A 19,951-nucleotide genomic window follows, 5' to 3' on the forward strand; every position below is an offset into this window, starting at 1 on the left:
AGTCTGCTGCTGCTGAAATGTCACAGTGGAACCTGGTGCTGCAGAGCATTTGCTCTGCAACTCTGTGTGTGTGTCAGTTCTGCTCTGCAGGACCCTGGCTAAATTAGGAGCTGCTATAGAGCACTCCTGGATTATTTCATGTACAATGACACAGCAAAGTGAGCCAGCAGTGAGACAAAGGCACAGTGTGAGCACAGCAGACCCCTGGACCCTTCTGGCACTGCATGGGAGCAGATGTGCCCAGCACAATTCCATGCTCCCTAGGAACAGGCATCTCCAGGAGAGCTGGGCCATCAGCACAGCTCTGCACAGGGATCCTGAGCCAGCCCTGGGAAGCAGGGAAGCAACACAGCACCAGCACACTGTGCTGCCCAGGGCTCTGAGCTGGCTGGCTTGGTACCAGCTGGGCAATCTCTGCGTGGTGCTGGATCCCATGGACAAGAAACATGCTCCTGGGCTTACTTAATAGCAGCCCATCAGGGAATGAAATGGGAGGAATGCTCTTGGATCCAGATGATCAATCAGCAATCAAAGAAGAAGCAGTTACACCACAACACAATCTGTTCTGGCCCCAAACCATAGTGACAAAACTGTTTTGAAGAAAATGAAGAAATTAAAAATATGCTGAGAAGTTTTTAAAGGAATTTTAATGATTCTTTGGGAAAAGCAATTTTAGAGAAGCAAGTCAGCACAACGGGTACTCTGAGGAGAATAAAAAGAGACCCAGAAAAACCTTTAAGCTGATCTAAGTAAAAGTGACATTCTAACCAGATTTATCCCTATTTTTTATTTTCTTACTCCAACAGAAACAAAGTAAAGGCAAATACTTTGGAAATTCATTTTTAAGGAATTTCCAAGGCACACAAAATATTTTATTTCACTAAAACTGCTCTGATCTGCAGAGAGAAGAGTAAAAAGTGAAGGTAATCATTTTAGAAGTACAAATCTAAAGGTGCATACTTTGACATCCTGCTATTATCAAAATGGTTTCCCCCTCAAAGTGCAATGCCACCCAAACTGGCATTTCACTCCATTTGAATGTAACAAAAGCATTACTTTAGTCAGATTCTCTCTTTCAAGACAAGCTTAGAAGGTATCAAAATGCTACCTAGCAGAAAATCAGGCCTAAGTACTGCTGCTTTCACAATCCTTTAGAGACTTTTCTCCTAAATAAATAATCTGTAGCTTTAGAGTCTGCCGGGTGACTAGTCACAAGCATCATTCACCCCAGAAAGAAATGAAAGTATCTGATCCTGAATTAAAAATGTCTACAAACACTCCTCTGCTGGCCCATGCTTATCATACATGGCCATAGCTTAGCTGTGGTGCTTTGCCTGCTTCTCATCACAGGTGGAAATCCCAGCATATCCATCTTCAGGGTCTCTATTTCCCTAATCATGAAAATAAGCTTGTATCTTGGCACAAACTGGACTGAGCTGACTGGAGTTCTGTCATTGATTTCAACAGGAGAGAGGTCAGGCATTAAATTCCCCTTCCTTTCCTCCAGTCCATCCCTCACTTGCTACTCAGTGTTACAGACAAGTGATGAACAGAACTGAGAAGTTCAGGTATGACCATTACAACTCATGTCTATACATTCAAAATCAATCAAGTCACATGAACAGATCCAATCCTTGCTGATTTCAACAGGAATCATGTACATAAATAAACTTTTATTCAAATTTGTCTCAACAGCAAAAATCTTGGGCATCATTGCCAGTGGATGGTGCCATCCATACTTCCTTCATGTGTCTCTGCAAGAGTAATGGCTTTGACTCTACACACCTTGCTGTGCATCCTCCCCCAGCTCCATAAACAAGCACACAAACCAGAAAGTATTTAAGAATTTACACTTACACATCACTTTGTGTTGTGTAGATATGGTCAAATAGTGACTCTATGGCCATCCACTTCACAGGGATTCGACCCTAGGAGGTAAAAAGCAGTAATGCTCAGAAAAGTAAGTTCCCAAGTGAATAAACAAGGTATTTATCTTCAGAATGGTAAAACAAAGTCAGTCCATATTACAGCATTTGCCAATGCACTTGTGATTTAGTATTTCCTAAGAAAAACAGTGAGGAGAATAACTGTAAGAGTTTTTAAAAAAAAATAGTTCATGTCTTTTCACACACGTCAGCAATTTAATTATGTGCAATAAGCTGGTGTGGCTTTTTGCAGGTGGTCACCAGTTTAAGTCAGATAAATTCAACTCTTCTCTTAAAGAACTTTGAAAATGTGCAGATGCAAAAATGATGAGGAATAGTGATTAAAGAGGAAGAGCCATTTGATTTATGCCAGGGATGAAGCATAAGTAGGAACACCTGGACAGTTTAAGAACTGAACCTGGACAGTCATATCTGGTTAATAGTTTGTAAGTGGAATCTACAAGTTGCTATTTTTCACTGGCAGAAATTCACTGAGAGAATCTGAGAAATCCACCCCAAATATTCATGAAAATCTAGGTTTGCAAAATTTCCAAGATGTTTCATAACCTCCACAGCATGATTAGCATTCACATGCCTTACTTCTCATTCTCATGACATCCATATATATCTATACAAAAAGTATTTCAGTAGGATTTGAAACTTCTTCCTTCTCAATTTTTTCTTTTTCCTGTCTCTCCATCCAAGCAGACAGATGCTTGTTAGGCTCTGAATAATACTAGTGACGAGCATCTCAGAAGTAAAGAGCAAATACCCACTCAGTATGTCATGCCCCACCAAATGAAACTAAACTGCCAAGCTGCCTTTATGTAAATGCATTACTCTCAAAATACAGAGCAATTGGTATAAATCAATGTAAAAAAACACCATCAGAAGACAGCTAAATGAACATGGCAATAGAAGACATAAGAGCATGTCTTCTAGAATTTTTTTCTTCACAACTCATTTTGACTTATGCAACATCCACACAAACTGGCCTTTAAAAACAGGGAAAGCTAAACTAAAAATTCACAGTATTTATGGAGATCTTCTCATAAAATTTTAAAATTTTCACAAGCAAAAAAATTCTGTTGGCAACTCTTTCATATTAAGCCATAGAGGGAACTGAACAGCACTGCTCATTTGACACAGTCAGTGGGAAGCTGTGTTCAGGAACATCACAGTCTATCCTAGGACTGATTTGCAGAAGCTGTGTGAAACTTGATATAAATTGTCCATATCTTTTTCAACTCTTTGGTAGATTTAGTTTATATTTTTAATTACAAATAGGAAGACAGAAAGAAAAAATATGGATTTTTTTTGTTTGTGTTTTCACGTAGTTTGATGAGGAACTGGATAAATAAGGAGTGGAACAAGAGGAATAGATAAAGGAGGAGTGGAAGAGGTAATAGTTACTTGAAGATGATACGTATTTTACATATATATATATGTATTTCTATCCCACTGGTTAAGCTCATGATGTTGCTTCATTGTCATTTTTATTTCCTTAAAATAATTATCTTAAGTTAATAAAATAGCCATTCTCCATTTAATCCATGCTTAACTCCCACAGCATAAATTCATTTTCTTGATCAGGCAATAATTTCCACGACTGCTTTTAATGCACACTGTACCTTGCTCCTCTTTACATACGAATCCTCTTCATATACATCACGTGAGAGGCCAAAGTCAGAAATCTTCATTTTGCGCCCTTCTGCCACCAGCACATTCCTGGCTGCTAGATCCCGATGCACAAGCTTTTGGAAGGAAACAACAGAGGGTTTATGCCTCTTGTGGAGGAGCCAGCTGCTCCCAGCCTATCACACCCTGAGATCACACTGCCCTGCCCTACCTTCATCTCGGCAAGGTACTGCATCCCTCGGGAGATCTGCCACGCAAACGAGATCAGATCTCCCATGGTCAGGGCTCTCTCATCGGGGTTATCCAGGTAACTGGAATTCCTGTTGCCATCACTGCCCATGTAGCTCGGGCCCACCTTCCGGCTTTCCCTGAGGAAACTGCGCAAGGAGCCGTACTTGGCGTATTCCACAATTAAATACAGTGGGCCTGAAAGGAGCAAACGCACCACTCGGTGAACAATTCATAGATAACCTTATAGATGGATAATAGATAATTTCAGGCTTTCTTTCAAACAAGTCTCTTCTAATCAGCACATCGTTTTGAACAGTCAGGGCTCCAGACACCTCTGCCCTTTATGTAAAAAGCACTGAGTCAGCCATGAAATAAGAGTATTTTTAGCTTAGATCCTCTATGCAAAGAGAATGAGTTTCAGGCTAAGTCAAAGCAGAATGCTGGCTCTTGCCTATAATCCCTCATCTAGATAATGTGAGACCAAAAAACCAGACAACCTTCATACAAATTGGATCTGTGAAACAGCCTAACTTAGAGAAACTTTAGAATAAAAATAATCTTCTTGTGACACTGAGCTCAAATTATCTGCTAATTCCAGCACAGTGTTTAAGGTGCCTTTAGAAAGCACTTAGAGACATTCTAGCACTACAATCCATTAATTTCTCCTCTCTATTACCCACATGAATAATACCTACTCTCAGTGCTGTAATGCTAAATACATTTGTCTGCTGTATCAAAGCCCTCCTACCTCATATGCCAATGAATTAACTTGATATTTATTAAAAGCTTGTGACTCAGAAACATTTCACTTCCTTTGGGATGAAAAACACATTGTACTGAAAAGAAAAAAAACTAACCCACCCCACTGGTTCATTACCTTACTAAGACTCAGAGATGACTCACTCCTGAATTACATTCTCTGTCTACAAGTAAAAGTGACAATTGCAACAGAACTGGGTGGGCAAATAAGGCAGAACAAGGTTTGCAAAGAGAATCCATGCTATGATTTTAGGCTGCACAATTGCAGATGCAAAAGGATGAGAATGTTGCCACTCCACTTTAAATGAGCAATTCCTATGCACAACAAAATTTGCTTCATTGGCAATTTATAATACATGTGTCTGCAGATTTTTCCCCTTGAAACATACTTGTTGATGACTATGGTTTTTAGAAACCATTTCATAACCAGAGGGAGACAACAGTTTTATGACAGTGGAGGAAAACTGAGTACCAGCCTAACTATCCAGCTATATTTGTCTTTATATGGCTGTAGTTGTCTATTTACATTGTTTTAGTATAAATAATAACAACAATAATGAATACTAAAACTTGAAATATAACTAGTTTTGAAAACACTGGCTATTAACCTAATATAAAAATATATATTGATTGAAGAGAATTTGTAGACTTGTTAATTTAAAATAGCTTCAGAGTCAAAATGTGCATTGAAGAAAACCACAGGAAGAATGCTTAGTTACACTGAATTAGTATTTTCCTTTCCTTTTCCTTTCCATTCCACCTTTTTTTTCAGCCAATAGCAAATTTAAAAGATGCTCAGGAATTATTAAGCAGTTGTTAAAATCCATCAACAAACTGCATTTTGTTTCCTTTCTGGATGGTTTCATCTTAGCAACAAGCTTTTAGTATTTACCATCTTGACTGCAGGCTCCATAAAGTTTGATGACATGAGGATGGTTGACTTGTTTCAGAAGGTTGAACTCTGACAGGAGATCTCGTAGCTCACTCTGGGAAGCATTTTCTGCAGAAAGTGACCAAACACACGGTTTTGGTTAGGAAAGCATCACTCAAGAGTTCTCCATGCACAGTCTGAAATCTGAGATGTACCATTTCTCCCAGAGTCAGCAATAAGTTGGAAAACTCCCTGTTTTCCCACAGGAGATAAACTGTCCCATATCCAGCGTCCTGCAGTCATTCACATCAGAACCAAGTGAATGTGACTGCTGCTGCTCTGGCTTGGTAGTAGCCTGCTTTAAGCATTGCCCTGCCCTGATACAAATGACTGCAGAACAAGGAGGTCAGGCAAGAATCAGCAGCAGAGTCTGTAATATCTTAAAGACACCATGAAATTATTACTGATCTTTTCTAATGTTCTAAAGCAACTTCTTAGGGTGGATCAGTGCAATAAAAGCTTCAGAAGCACATGAAAGCCAAGATCTCATGTTGATCAAACAAAAAACGACTAACTCACTCCTTCTCCAAAATACATTTTCCAGCAGAGTAAAAATCCACTAATCTACTGGCTTACACTTGTAGCACATACCCAGATTTAGAGTTCAGAAGCTAAATGTACAGTTCAGACTGATTTTACCAGGGGACATGTATGTAGACTTCACTGATGTCAGTGAGAACCATGTGGCCCCAACAGGCTTTCTTAGCCTTTCAAGTGTTTTGCCTTTTTGCAGAATTCTTCAGACTGACAAGCTTCCTCTTTGAGTGCACCGGGGCCTGAAGGAGATCCCTAGTCATAAAGACACCAAAGGTCAGAGACAACCCTTCTTCTTCCTCATCCTTAATCTCTCTGACACAGAAAACCAGTCTGGATAGTTCTTCCAGTGCCATTACTGGCCATCGACAAGGATGTGTTCACCCTGATTTAAGAATAACAAAAATAAGTTTGGCTTCTGCTCTTTGGTACTGTATACTGTACTGTGTGTTTTTTCCATAAAGGCTGTGAGCACCAAAGGATTTATTTGCCTATTCATGTGCAACCAGTCTGCTCTCCTTATAAAAACAGTTATTCTGTTCTACTGTTATGTTGGAACTGTAAGTTTGGATCTGCAAGTTTGGATCTGCCTTACATTATCTTGTAGTCTGAATCTGCATTCAGAATAGAGAATCTTCTACCACAGAGAGCACAGTATCAGCTGGCCTCTCCCTACTGATAAAGACTACAGAAAGTTACATAAAAGAAAAATTAAGAATGTCAACATAATGCCTGTAAGAAAAGTTCTGTTTTTCAGCTCTGGAGCTGTGTGATGTGAACAAACAGAACAAAGCAAAGTTCCCCATGTACCATGCTTGTTTGTCTGCTAACTACAAATGGAGACATTTAGCTTTAAAGCTATATGCCACTCATTTTAACAAACTGTGAATACTTTGTATTTATGTACTGGTTGGTGGTTTCCCCTTTTATATTATTGTAATGAGGGCATTCATATTAGGCAGGAGGTCAAATTTAATTTGTATGAGAAAAGTGGTAATAATGGGCTGAAAAAAATGTTATCTACCTGTTCCTTTAAATCTTCATCCATAGCTTCCAGACTATTTTGGCTCAACTCCCTGATCCCTCCACAGTACCTAATACTAAATTGTCACAGTAGGGAGAGCCCTGCTCTGGTCTGTTCTTAACCAGACTGTGCCCATCTACCCAGCTCAGGCAGGAGATCTCTTTTATGCAGCAAGAGGCAATACCATACAGTGTGCCTACCACTGCCTTTTAAAGATCAGCCAGTGTGTAACAGTCCCAAACACTTGGACAAATGACCTGCTCTGCATCTGGTACAGGGAAAGCATGGGTGGTATTGGCCTGATCCAAAATAACTGCTCTTTGTCCTTCCTGGCAGCATTGCAAAGGCCACTGAAGCTAATACACCAATCCTTATGCTTCAATTGCCATGTGTGAATAGTAAAGTTAAGCCAATAAAAGCACATAAATGTTTGCAGAATGAAAAATGCTCTCCACAGTCAAGCTGGAAAATGGAATTTCAGATGACTATCTGCAATTTAATTTACATTACAGAGAGATTCATTAGAGCCTGAAGAATTACTGTAAATGTCAGATCGATTTATTTCAATAAGGTGCTTAAAATAAAGGTTTACTCCTTCGCATTGTTAATTCTGTCAATTTTTTTTCCTTCATAATAGATAAGGAAAACTGAATGTCAAACCATCTGCAAGTAAAAGCAACATTTTTGAAACTATGAAACTATTTTTGAAATGTTCTTCACTATGTCTTGAAATTTGAACTCAGTCATAAGTTGATGAAAATGTGCTAGAAAAAGCAGTGTCACTAAGTGTACAAATAAATATGAGATGAAGTAGTGACTATTGTATTGACAATGTAATACAATACAGGTCATTACTTGAGTATTACAAGTAACAGTTAATTAATCTTCACTTCCAAAAAATTTTAGTTCCTAGACTTCCTCCATGTGACCTACTGTGCACTGAGCCTCCTGCAATGAAGGCATGCACTGCATAATGCATTTACTTCTTAGGCAAAGTGGTGGGATATACAGCATCTTTCCTCTCAAGGAGCAGCAAATGTGCTTTGAATATAACAAATGGTAATAAGAAGCATAACATTTTCCTGTAATGACATGCTTTTACTTATAAGCAGCAGTGAACAGTTCAGTGCAAGGTCTCATATTATCATCTTAGCATTATCTAGGCATACAGGCTTAAAGTCTTGGGGAAAACTGAAGACAGGAGGAGATAGCACTGGGATATTCAAGACATTTTGACAGAGTTTCAAGTGATTGAAAAGCAGATCAGAAAGTATAAAACCAGATAGAATTCTCAATCAGGAGAGTAAGTTCACAGGTCTGCTCTGTCTCTTCACATGATTATAACATGATTTATTTAAAAAGCTTTGTCCAAGAAAACTGGATAGATGAAAATAATCAAAAAGCTTTAACAAACCCTTGCAACATTTCCATCAATGCCAAAGAAAATTGAATACATTTGCTATGTTAAGACAGAGGCTCCTTGCACATCATGATTTAGAATTACTTAACTTGGATCAATGTGATGCTAACTGCTAAAGTCACAAATGTGCAGATTGTGACTGTCAGAATGTATCAGAATGCCGGAAGGAAGAAAGGCTGTGACATTGCTGGGTTTTTAGCTGGCCTGCTTTCACACTAGCTGCCCTTAAAATCCATTCAGAGGTTACCACAGATAGTCTGCAAATCACTCCAAGCCCTGCTGGGAAGGTACCTTTTAACATTTTCACTGCCACCGTGGTATAGCCAGCTCTCCCCTTGAGTCGGAACGCTGTCGCCTTGACAACCTTTCCGAACTCTCCTTCTCCAAGAGTCTTGCCCAGAACTAGGTTCTTCCGAGGGAATTCCCACTTTGGATCTTCCTGCAGGAGAGAAAAGAAACCCTGTATCATCAAGCAAGGAAAGGAGTGGCTATTCCTCCTATTCAGTGTGCAGTGTTTGGCTGCTCTTTTTATCAGCATCAGTGTGTTCTTATAAAACCCTCTGGATATCAAGGAATTTTGAAAATGCATTTCCCCTTACCTGAAAACAACTCCTTCAAAACAGGCTGTACATGTAGTCTATGGATAATGGATTATATTTACAGGTCTGGGAAACTGGATACAAATGAAAAATGAAGTGATACAGGATAAATTCTTGCTTTCAGAATAACTACGAATACGTGACTTTCATGGAGAAGTAAATCAGTTTTACTCGCAGAACAAGGCTTTCTCTTAAAGATTGATCAGAGACAGGAATCATCCTCTTATAAAATTACTGCTAATAAGCCTTAAGGTTGCAAAATGATGACATATGTACAAACCAGCCTACAAACTAAAGCAAACAGAGTACATGGTATATGAAGATGTCACTACCTAACGCTCAAACAGATTCAGTGTTGCCATATAAAGTGACAGTGTATCTCTACCATGTTGGTTCATGAAATGCCCCATCTGGCAGGAAATCTGAGCAGTGTGTCATTCAAAGCAGGAAAAAATAGAGTAAAGGTATGACAGCATGACTGGGCAAAAGTCCTTAAATGTGGGTAAAACCCTCACACCAATTGAGACCTATAATCTGTATATCAGAAATCAGGATGAGATCTCAGAAGGGATGTTTTTGTAATGTTCCAAATTTAGCCTTGTTGCACTACTTTGGTACATCACAGAGAGTACAAACCTGCTGGTCATTAGTACTTATCTGGACAGTGTTAAAAGCAAAACCACAGCACTGTCATATGCAGTTACATTAGTAAAAATCATCAGCTTAAATTAGACCTAAAATGTTACAGTGTATTAAAGCATAACAAAAAAGGAAGAACACAGGAAGAATATAATTTGCTCTGCCTTATAGAGAAATTAAAATGTTTATCTAATTACTCAAGAAGTATCTTCAGTGCACCTGACTGCCAGTGCTGTTATTTGAAGGTAATGGGTGTTTCCATGAGTGGACTGCATTCCTGTAATGCCTGCAGGTGTAAACAAGGCTGACACCAAACCAGAGGATGAAAAGGGCATCAGGCTTACAGGTATTTTGAAGGTGTCCACAGAGACCTGGTTCTCCATGGAGTCCAGGGAGGGGCGGCGGACGTTGCTGGAGGAGTAGCTGATGGGGTAGGACTGCGCCGGGCGCCGGAAGGTCATTTCCGCAGAGGCGATGGGCGCCTTCGGGGCGTTCTTGTGGTACCGGTGGATGCAGTAGTAGGAAACCAGCACCGACATGACAAAGCACAGCACCACTGCCCCCGTGATCACAGTCTTGCACAGGTCATCACACAGTTGCTCTGTGGACCAAGAAGAGCTTCTTAGAACTTTCCTTGTGGTCTCTTACTTCTGCATAATAATTCAGCTTTAAAGATGTGAACTACTTCATGCTCTGTTTATTTTTAGCCAAAATAAAAACAATTTAAAATAACCATTATCTGCTTCAAACAACTGCACAAAGCTTTTCTGTTTAAACAAAGGTCAAGAGAAAATGTAATGCACTCCTCCTGCTAACACCATGGGTGATGGTTATCTCTGACATTTTGAAGCTGAGATTTTTCAGAAATTATCAGGAAGTTGGAATTACTTGAAAGTAATATAAATCATTATTCTAATTCTCCAAGCTGCCTCTGCAAATATCAGGTAAGTCTCACTGAAATGCAAATGCTGCTGGATATCAAAGGATGACCGACTTGTTTGTCAAGTAGTAATGAATAAAAAAGAATCCTTAGCCAAAGCTATAAATAACCCACTCTGGAAATTTTCAGGCTCCATAGTGGATGCCACGGTGCCAGTTCCTCACTAGTTCTGCATTAGCAGTCTCTGACCAAAGATATGATTTATTAACCCAGCTGTAAGTGTAGACTGTTCTGTATGTACACATGATATGTATAGAGAAAAATATTACTATGAGAACAGCAGAGAGACTTACCTTTGATATCATCCTTCTCACAGTAACAGTTCTGTCTTGGGAAGCAGTAACAAATCCCATGTCCTGACTTAATTCCAAGATTTCCAATGCCCTTCCCATGGCCACCAATAATGTTTCCACCTAATCAAATACAGACAATAGGCTAAGATTCTTGCATGTAGATAAAGGGAAAAAAAAGGCTCAGTTTTCCATGGATTTACCCCAGTATGGATCTGAAATATGACCAGGCAACACAGTGCAGGGACAATTGCAGGGACTCCTGAGGGAGATGGAAGACTCTAAATTCTGAAATCTCTGAGGTCCTGAAATGGGGGAACCTTGCACTGTTTAAATATTAGTCCTCCTTAGCAGTTACCGAGTTCTGTTCCTGCTTCTGATGCCAATTTCCCCTTACCTTGGAAAAGTAAGCCTACTGTTCTGGTGTCATTTGTTCCACTGTCAAATGGAGGTAACAACACTCAACCACCTCTGCAAAATGCCACATGACAGGCTAGTCAAAGCACTAAGAGTAAATGCCAAGTGCAAGTGATAAAAAAATGAATCTCACTATCTAAAAATGCATTCTTTAATATTACAAAAAGAAGAGCAGAAACTGATATCCTTAATTTCAAGTAGTCCTTCAGGCAGAGTAACAGCAACTGCATTTCCACGTAAATATTTTTTCTGTATATTTTATAAAAATTACCAACAGTAGTCACATTTTTTTATCTTTAAACTGCCTTAATCACAAACAGCATTTTACAGACAGCTCAGGTGGTTAATTTTGGAAGAGACTGCTGAGTCACTGCCCTCTGAGCTGACACTTAAAAGCATAGGTGTTCCCAGAAATTCCTCATTATGCTCTCTGCCTCTCCCCAGCCAACTTCCTCCATCATGAAGAGGTGATGAAATAAAGTTTCCATTTGCCACAGAAAATCCTATGTATTTATCTATATCTGCCTATGTTTGAAGGCCTTGAAGAAGAGGAAAGCAGGGAATGAGCCAGCCCTACCTAACCTGCTCTTGAGCAGTTGCTTACTACATTAAAATCTCTTGCTCAGAATGCAATTAGATTGCCTCTATTTGATAGGCACAGCCACAGCAGCAGCTGCTTCAGCTGAGTGCCCTTGAATGTAATATTCATAGTGTTACTGTGAGAAGGCAATTTTGGGACTCAAGGACATAGCCATCATAATGACAAATGAATTGCAAAAGTAAGTATTTTCACAACTGTCTGTACTTAAAGAATATCCTTGATCTTAACATCTTGGCCTATTTATTGTTTGCCATTCCCAAAGAAATGTCCCCTGCCAGTGAGAGCTGATAAAATGGTACTCCTGCAGCTCTGAGCTCCCAGAACACATTCATTTTTTTTGTCTGCAAGTACACTGGTTTTGGGCACCAGCCCAGTTCCCAATTGTGTCAAGTCATGAACACAATTATTCAACTCAGGTGTTAAAAGGGCATGCATAACATCCTGAAAGCTTGTCTTACTTGCCTGCTTATTATCCAGTAAGACAACATTTCTGTTGAGCAAAGCATTTGATGTTGCACATGTTGTACATATTTTAGTGTTGCAGCCCCTGGCACAAATATTTCCACTTTCAAAATGACAAATTATTGCAATTATTACCAATAAAGAATTCTTTTCAGATAATTAGAGAAGTTACTTGCATTTCCTTCAAGCATTTCTGCCACTTAAGGGATTGTTTTTATGCACTCTGATGGAATAATTATCTGATAACACTAATTTACAATACACAATCCATTCTTGCACATAAGAAATACTAAGAAGCCTCTTTAGTAATTAATTTTATAGAAGAACATTAAGTCCCAACCTGTAAGAAAATGCTAGTTCCTCTAAGACTCCATTTCAATATCTGAACTTGTAGTACATGATGTCAGAGTCAGAAGAAGCATTCAAGAACCATGTATGTCTTTATTCCTGAATTAGACTGTCAGATAAAATCCACCTAAAAATTATCATTTCACAGAAGATGGAAATTGCTCAAGAGAACTACACTGTTTTTTCTACCCTGTATATCTTCAAGGTGAGTTGTGAACTTGCAGATATTCACAGGTATATGAGTGGAATGTAGAAATATATGCTCAAGTAAAAAGAACCAACACAAATGAATTTCAATTCTTCCTTCACAAATTCTGCTCATATGAGTCTCTGCCTGGATCTTCAAACAGGTAAGGCATAGGATCATCCTGGTGGCCACCTGTCAGAAAAGAGCAGGTCCATTTCTCCAGATGATCTTTTGTAAACACATTTATTTTAAATGGAAATTTTTTGCTTCTTGCTTATTTACCCAGGAGTTCAAATAGGCATGGTTCCTATCATACTGTACTTGAGTTAGGAAGTGGGGCATTAACGTGCCTAGAACCTATAGCTCTTCAGCAAGTACCTCCACTGAAAAACACCACCTGTGAATGAACAGGGAGCAGAATGGGAATTACTGAGAAAACCTTATCCCTCCATCAGTCAGCCAATGGGTGTCACCTGCCTGGCCCAAAAAAGGTCAAGATTAATCCCCACAACCTTAACTTGCTTCCATGATTCCAATGCAAGTGTGACAATGCAGATCTGTTGAGCTTGTAAAAGCATCTGCACTTGGGAAAGTGGCATTTGAGAAGTGGTGAGAGGTGAAACAGAGAAGCCCATCCTAAACCATTCCTACTTGTGCAGTCCTGGGGGCACACGGCCGGGTCTCTGCCCTCCACCGCATCGCAGACGCCGTCCGGACAAGTCTTGATGCTCGGGGTGCACGTGGAATAGTTTGTGGTGATCCCTGGTAACACAGAAACAGCTGCACTAATACCACGAGGAAGGAAAGTTCATTGCAGGGTCTCAGGGCACACTAACGCTCCAAAGCACACGTTATGGTGCCTTTTAAAATGAACATCTGTGACTACAAACACCTGCTAAAGTAACAGGCAAGACAACAGATAAAGGCAACTGGAAGAAACCATTTTTTGCTACCTTGTCTGCTTTTGACAGCTCACTGATCACGTCACTTGCAGTTACTGTGAACACTGCTGGAAAAAGAGCTGGCTGACCACTTTTGAGACTGAAGAGCAGCTTTCACAGGATTTCTCTACACAATTTCACCCACTTGAATACAGGGGTTCCAAGTGGTTGCAGAGAATGTACGACACTTATGCAGTTTGAATGGACACAGACACAGAATGTACAACACAGAATCATTGTTCTGAAGAGTCAAGTGCTGTCAGATCTGAGCTACAGATAACAGAAAAGTGCTTTGTGCTCACTATCTGCTGGGTGTACCTGCTCCAGTCACACTGCTGCAAGCCCAGCTCTCTACCTGCTGGTGTATGTATCATGTTCAGCATCACCAGGGACAAAATATAGAATGATTCTTCTAACTTCACCTCATTTTCCTTTTAAATGCATACTTCATATGGGTATTATCATTATTTTTTTTAGCTCCAGCTTCTGTGTAGTTTAACATACCATGTTTCCCAGACAGGATAAATCAGTTTGTATCTAGGGAAGTCAAATGCACAATTACAACTAAACAGAAGTTTGACTTCACACAACATAAATGTACCTTTCCCACTCCCCTGTCTCCACTGGCATCTTCCTGTTAACACTCCCAGGCCACCACACTCTTCACATTCACCACGGTGCTTACTTATAGCACAAGAGTCAGGGCAGTCCTCTTCTTTTTTTAAAACTGTTGGGAAAAATTCAGGACAAGGGAAATGAACACACAAGCAGGTCAGCTCAAAACAGGAAAACTCTGTTTTTAGGGATAGATAGGAAGGAAAGAAAGATGAAGAAAGCAATGAAAGACTGAAAACTGACTGACCCAATTATCAGTAAACTTAGAGAACAATTAAAAAAAAAGCCCACGTGGTCCTTTTCTGTGAAATAAAAGATAAACAGCAAGATCATGAAGGCATGGTTATGTCTGCTTGACAGCACTGTCATTGCCCAGAACTATAGATATGTGCAAACATATGATAACAGAAGAATGGAGAACACAAATACTTATAGCTTCATACAGAAAGTTTAATTAGGGGAAAATACTTAGTTCTTGGGTTAGCAGAGTAGTAACCCAAAGAGCACCAGCTAGAAATGTGTGTTTTCAGACAATATAAGACTTGGACAAAAAGAAAAGTCCACTGCATGTTTTTGTTTCTTTTTATTCAACCCTTTTGCTCTCAGCATAGGAGTTCTGATCTGATAAAATGTAACAGAGGTGTTTATCAGGTACAATTGTATGGTTTTGCATAAAATGCAATATAGTTTGCAAAGAAATGAGCATGTTTCCAGTGAAATCCTCTTCTGTGGGTGTAACAGAATATTTCTAGCTTCCTTCCCCATAAGGGTGGGTCATCACACTGCCCTTAAGTAATTGAATTCGGTGTGATTGCTACATGAATGCTAAGAAAATTATTTTAAAAAATAGTAAAAAATAGACAGAAGGGAGGAGAAAAATCAGTGACCAAATATACTCAGACCATACAGTTCTTTCTTCAAATAGATAGATACACACACACACATATACCTATAGACACTTTTTCTTCTTCCACAGGAATATGAGAAATACAAAATAAAGGTCACACACATACACTCTCAAGATTCTTCTAAATCAAAGGTCATCATGGACATTATGAATTGCATATAATATCCCACCTTTCTGTGCATTAGTTCTTCAAACAAATAGCTAACACAGGAAGACACAAATAAAAGAAAACCTCAAAATGCAAACTCTGCGATCCATATCTTGCAGCTCAGACTCATTTTCACTGTCAATGCCATCATTTTAGAGATCACCCTGCTAATGCATCGCCTCATAGTGGTGACACTTGTTACTAAATAAATGGTTCTGACTGGGGTACTTACGAGTCCCTTCCAGGACAACAGTGAGGAGGGTTTTGGTGTGTTTCCTGCTCTGCTTGTCGGTGGCTTGCACAGTGTACTGTATTTCCTTGCACTCCGGTCTGCGCAGCGCAGAGGAATCGTTCACATAGAGACTCCCATACTTGTCTTCTCGGCCCTGCTGGATGCTGACAGGGTAGCAGCTGGCATTGGGGGACAGTAGCTTGTAGGTGATGTTCACACCACGGAATTTCATGCAGTTTTCAATGCAGATCTTTCCTATCTAGGCTCAAACACCAAGAAGAAATCACAGACAGGAAAAAACTCTACACAAAAAATATTTAGTGCTTCTCAAAAAATACCTGAAATAAAATAAAGCATACTAAACCTTGCTAAATTCAGTGTTTATTTGGGGTTTAAAGATTTATTATCTTCCTATAAATGCAGTATGTAAATGCTTTAAATGCAATTTACTCTCAGTAAAAATGAGACATAAAACAGTACTTCAAACTAGCAGTGGAAATGGAAAAAAGCCTTGACACAGACTCAGTGGCATTTGGTGCCTACTGCTGATGGTCAGCAGTGCGCAGTGAGAACAAGACCCTGTGATTTGGGGAACTTTGAGTTCAATCTCTGCTCTATCCCAGGCTGACCATTGAAAAAAACTCTTGTTGTCTTTGAGAAATTGAAGAGCTCAGCATGAACAAAGCTGAGACTCTCTTCAAATAAAACAGAAATTGCTATGACATAATTTTTAAAATATTACAGTCAAAAAGTTTCTGGCCAGAAGACAGCCTTAAAAGGAATAAGAACCTCATTGTTTCCCATCTGCAATTTTAAAACATTTTAATCTAAAAATGAAAATATTTTGCCATATGGTTTGCCATATTTGAACTTCTGTGTGCCAGGGTATCTAGGCTAGAACACTCCTCAGTCTAAAACACATCATCTAAGAAGCACAGGAATGTAAAGCCCATCTCCTGTCCAGTTCTTACAGGAACTGATCCAAAGCTCACTTTGCTTTTTCCATTTACAAGAGTGGGATTTCCATCAGACCCAGAGGCATTGGCTTTCTTTGCAGGGAAAACCACAATGTGAAGGGTGGGGTGTTATTGAAAGGAACTTGGTGATGGATTATTTTCAAATGCTGCAGTTAAGAAATGTTTTCAAGAAACACCACTGCTGGTAAAAGCATATCTGTACATCTTGGTTTCAGCATTCTTACTAAGGAATGTCATAAAACAATGAAGTTTTTGTGTACTAAGACCTCTTCCCATGAACCTGGACTATTTAAAGTCAGAGAGGAAGCCCTTACAGTTCTAGAAGCATGCTTTGTTATAGGATAATCCCACTACATCTAACTTATTCCCATTCACATCACTGATGGCTCATTTGGCACTGCTCCTGTTGGGATTTTAGGTGGCAGGATAACACAGACTATTAAAGCCATCAGAAGCAAGGCCATTTCTTTCTGGCTGTCTCCTCTCCACAACATGCTGGGACTGGCAGGAAGAAGACAACATTTCCACTGTTCATAAACTCTGTCTAGACACAAGGTCTAGACGTGTCCCTTCCAGAAGCGCGTCACCACAGCGCTGGTGCCGACCACAGCTGGCAGCACCCTGCACTGCTGGGACACTGCTCCTTCCAGGCAGGAGCAGAGCACAGGGATAATCCACCCTTAACTACACTGCCCTTTCTGCCTGCTCTGTCATAACTGCTCCTTCCAGGCACTTTTTTCATCACAGCAATTTCCTTCAATGGGGTTGGAGAAGATCCCATAAATTCAGGGTCCCTGAAGGGCAGATTATCCTTAGAACATCCTGGCACGTCGGCCAGTTTTGCTTTCTCTGTATAAATTGAAAAGAAGCTATAAATTTCTATGAGAAAGACAGACTTTCTTTTTTTTTCTGATTCCACTAAAGAAAATCCAACCTTGTAACTTTGTTCTGCCTCACAAGTTCTGGAGCCAGCTCAGCTCTCAGGTGCAGCAGAGCACAACTCCAGGGGAAAAAGGTAAAAGCAACTACTTCTCCCTCCTCATGAGGGTAATACCAAGTAATCAGGGTAAAGGGGAGTCAGGTGTAACATCAGCTTACAGAGGAACCTACAAATTTGCAAGACTCTCAACAGTTAACATAGAAATACCATTATTAGAAATAAGAACAGAAAAATCCATCTTTCAAGTTCCAATGTTTAATAAAGTCTGGATAATGATACTGTTCCTCTTCATTGAATTCCAGGAACATTTGGACATATAACCTCTCTAAAAATCTCAGCCAATGTTATTCATCATTTGTCTCAGTAAATGTCAATAGAGCTTTAAGTCCTTTGATAAGTTAAATGCCACTGGGCAAGCCTGCACTGTCAGGCTGTGCTTCTGTTACTCAATTCATTTAGCTGCTCAAATAGACAAATGGCATCAGCCCAGCAGTTAATAATTTCTTCACGCTCCTGTGTTTTCCTTAGGGCAAGAGACAGTTCAGCCTTCATATTGATTTGGCCCAGTACTTTCCCTGACTGCTCTGGCACATCAGGGCTAATTATGCAGCCAGCTTTAATAATGTGAAGTGCTGGGGACTAAACTGCTTACACTGACTTGTGCTCCAAGCTGAGCACACTGTAAATTCAAACCCAGTTTCAGAAGTAAGTGGATGACACTTTAACTAACTGAGAACACCATCTCCAGAGCCAGGATGAGTTTTGCACTTCACTGCTCAAGAATCAGAACAAAATCTCTTTGTGAATCTGTGTTTAGGCAGCACAAAGAGAAGGATCTCTTCCCAGAGACCTGGAGCTCTTGCCAGGAACAGTTTTCCCTGCTACTACTGCCACCCAGTGACACTGCACAATTAGTGGGAAATGCCACTGTTTTCAAAGACCCTAAAATTTCTTTTCAGATGTTTGACTCCCATGACAATATTCAACACCAGTAGCTTTAAAAATCAACTGGCTTTTCTTGGTTCTGCATCCTGAAACTAAAAAAAGCCACATACTCCCAGATTTTAAAACTAGTGTTCAAGAAATCCAGGGTATGCACAGATGACCATGGTTGCTCAAATTTAATCTGGAACTCATTCATTCAAAATATTGTATGGATACACCTATGCATAAAAACATTCACACATTTGTTTCAATTACAGTCATGTTGTGACACAAATACAAGAGTTCTAGATGCAAGGGTTAGACTATGAGTACCTTACACACCTGTGATATTATTTCTTATAGGGGGAAACCCAGGTTTCCCCCTATCCCCAGGCAACAGGCAAAGATAAAGCTTTCACAGTCTGGTGCTAGAAAAGCCTCAAACCTAACATCAAAAATAATTTGATCTGCACAAAAAGAAAAGACTATCCTCTGAAGTTTCTAACAGACTGCAAACTGAAAAATTGCAGCCACAAGGCATCATTAAATGCCATAAAGGAGTAGCTTTTGTAGTGAGGCTGCTACATAAACACACTTGGTACCTTTTTCTTATTTAGGATATTCACTACAGACTGTGGACAAAATATCCCTTGTCAGAGCAGTAGAATTTTTATTGGTCACGTACAGCCTGTTCTGTACTCTGAAGAGCTATCAAGCTGCAATGTATTTCATCAGATTAGATGTAAAAACATGCAATATATCTAATTTCACTTTTTCTTTCTTTTTGAAATTAGCCAGAGGCTAAAAGATTAATAAAACTTAATTCTTCCTAAAAATTCTTCTAATGAATTGGTTTTCTCTGCAATTGGGATGAACGTATTTAATCTCAGTCCTCCTCTCTGCTACAATAGTTACAAGGCATATGCTTTCCAGCAGCTCTCCCAAAAGGGTTCACCACTGATGTTTTTAATATTCACTTTCATAATATTAATTATATTGAACTAGTTCTTTATTAATGTACATGTTCCATAGGAATTACATTTTCATTTTCATCTGATTAATGTCAACCTGTTAGAAAGTATCTCTGGAAGCATTATTAATGGCAATGGTGGTGATTAAGCTAAAACAAGAGTTAAATTAGGAAACACAATAATTACTAACTAGCCATTACCTAAAGAAAAGCCATTAATATAGTGAGACTGCAATAGCTGGACAAATTCCTTTTTTTTGCCCTTGACATTGTTGCAGTTATTCATGCCTAAGCCACTCATGGCTGCAAGTCCTCCTGCCCACAACATACTATTTCTCTCCACTGGTACTTC

At 39.5% G+C, this 19,951-nt stretch overlaps 1 protein-coding gene across 3 annotated transcripts in view; it reads right to left on the reverse strand.

Moving 5' to 3' along the window:
* RET (ret proto-oncogene) overlaps positions 1-19,951 on the reverse strand; it is a 107,288-nt gene that overhangs the window by 12,291 nt on the left and 75,046 nt on the right. For all 3 annotated transcript variants that reach the window (XM_056495059.1, XM_056495056.1, XM_056495057.1), the window contains exons 10-19: positions 15,789-16,047; positions 14,488-14,613; positions 13,597-13,707; positions 10,934-11,053; positions 10,045-10,301; positions 8,754-8,901; positions 5,446-5,553; positions 3,775-3,989; positions 3,557-3,679; positions 1,858-1,928 (exon numbers count right to left, since the gene is read on the reverse strand). In XM_056495059.1, coding sequence (XP_056351034.1) covers positions 1,858-1,928; positions 3,557-3,679; positions 3,775-3,989; positions 5,446-5,553; positions 8,754-8,901; positions 10,045-10,301; positions 10,934-11,053; positions 13,597-13,707; positions 14,488-14,613; positions 15,789-16,047 — 1,538 coding nt within the window. The remainder of the gene's footprint in view (positions 1-1,857; positions 1,929-3,556; positions 3,680-3,774; positions 3,990-5,445; positions 5,554-8,753; positions 8,902-10,044; positions 10,302-10,933; positions 11,054-13,596; positions 13,708-14,487; positions 14,614-15,788; positions 16,048-19,951) is intronic.

This window comes from Oenanthe melanoleuca, chromosome 6 (genome assembly GCF_029582105.1).
Source record: "Oenanthe melanoleuca isolate GR-GAL-2019-014 chromosome 6, OMel1.0, whole genome shotgun sequence".
NCBI classification, from domain to species: Eukaryota; Metazoa; Chordata; class Aves; order Passeriformes; family Muscicapidae; genus Oenanthe; species Oenanthe melanoleuca.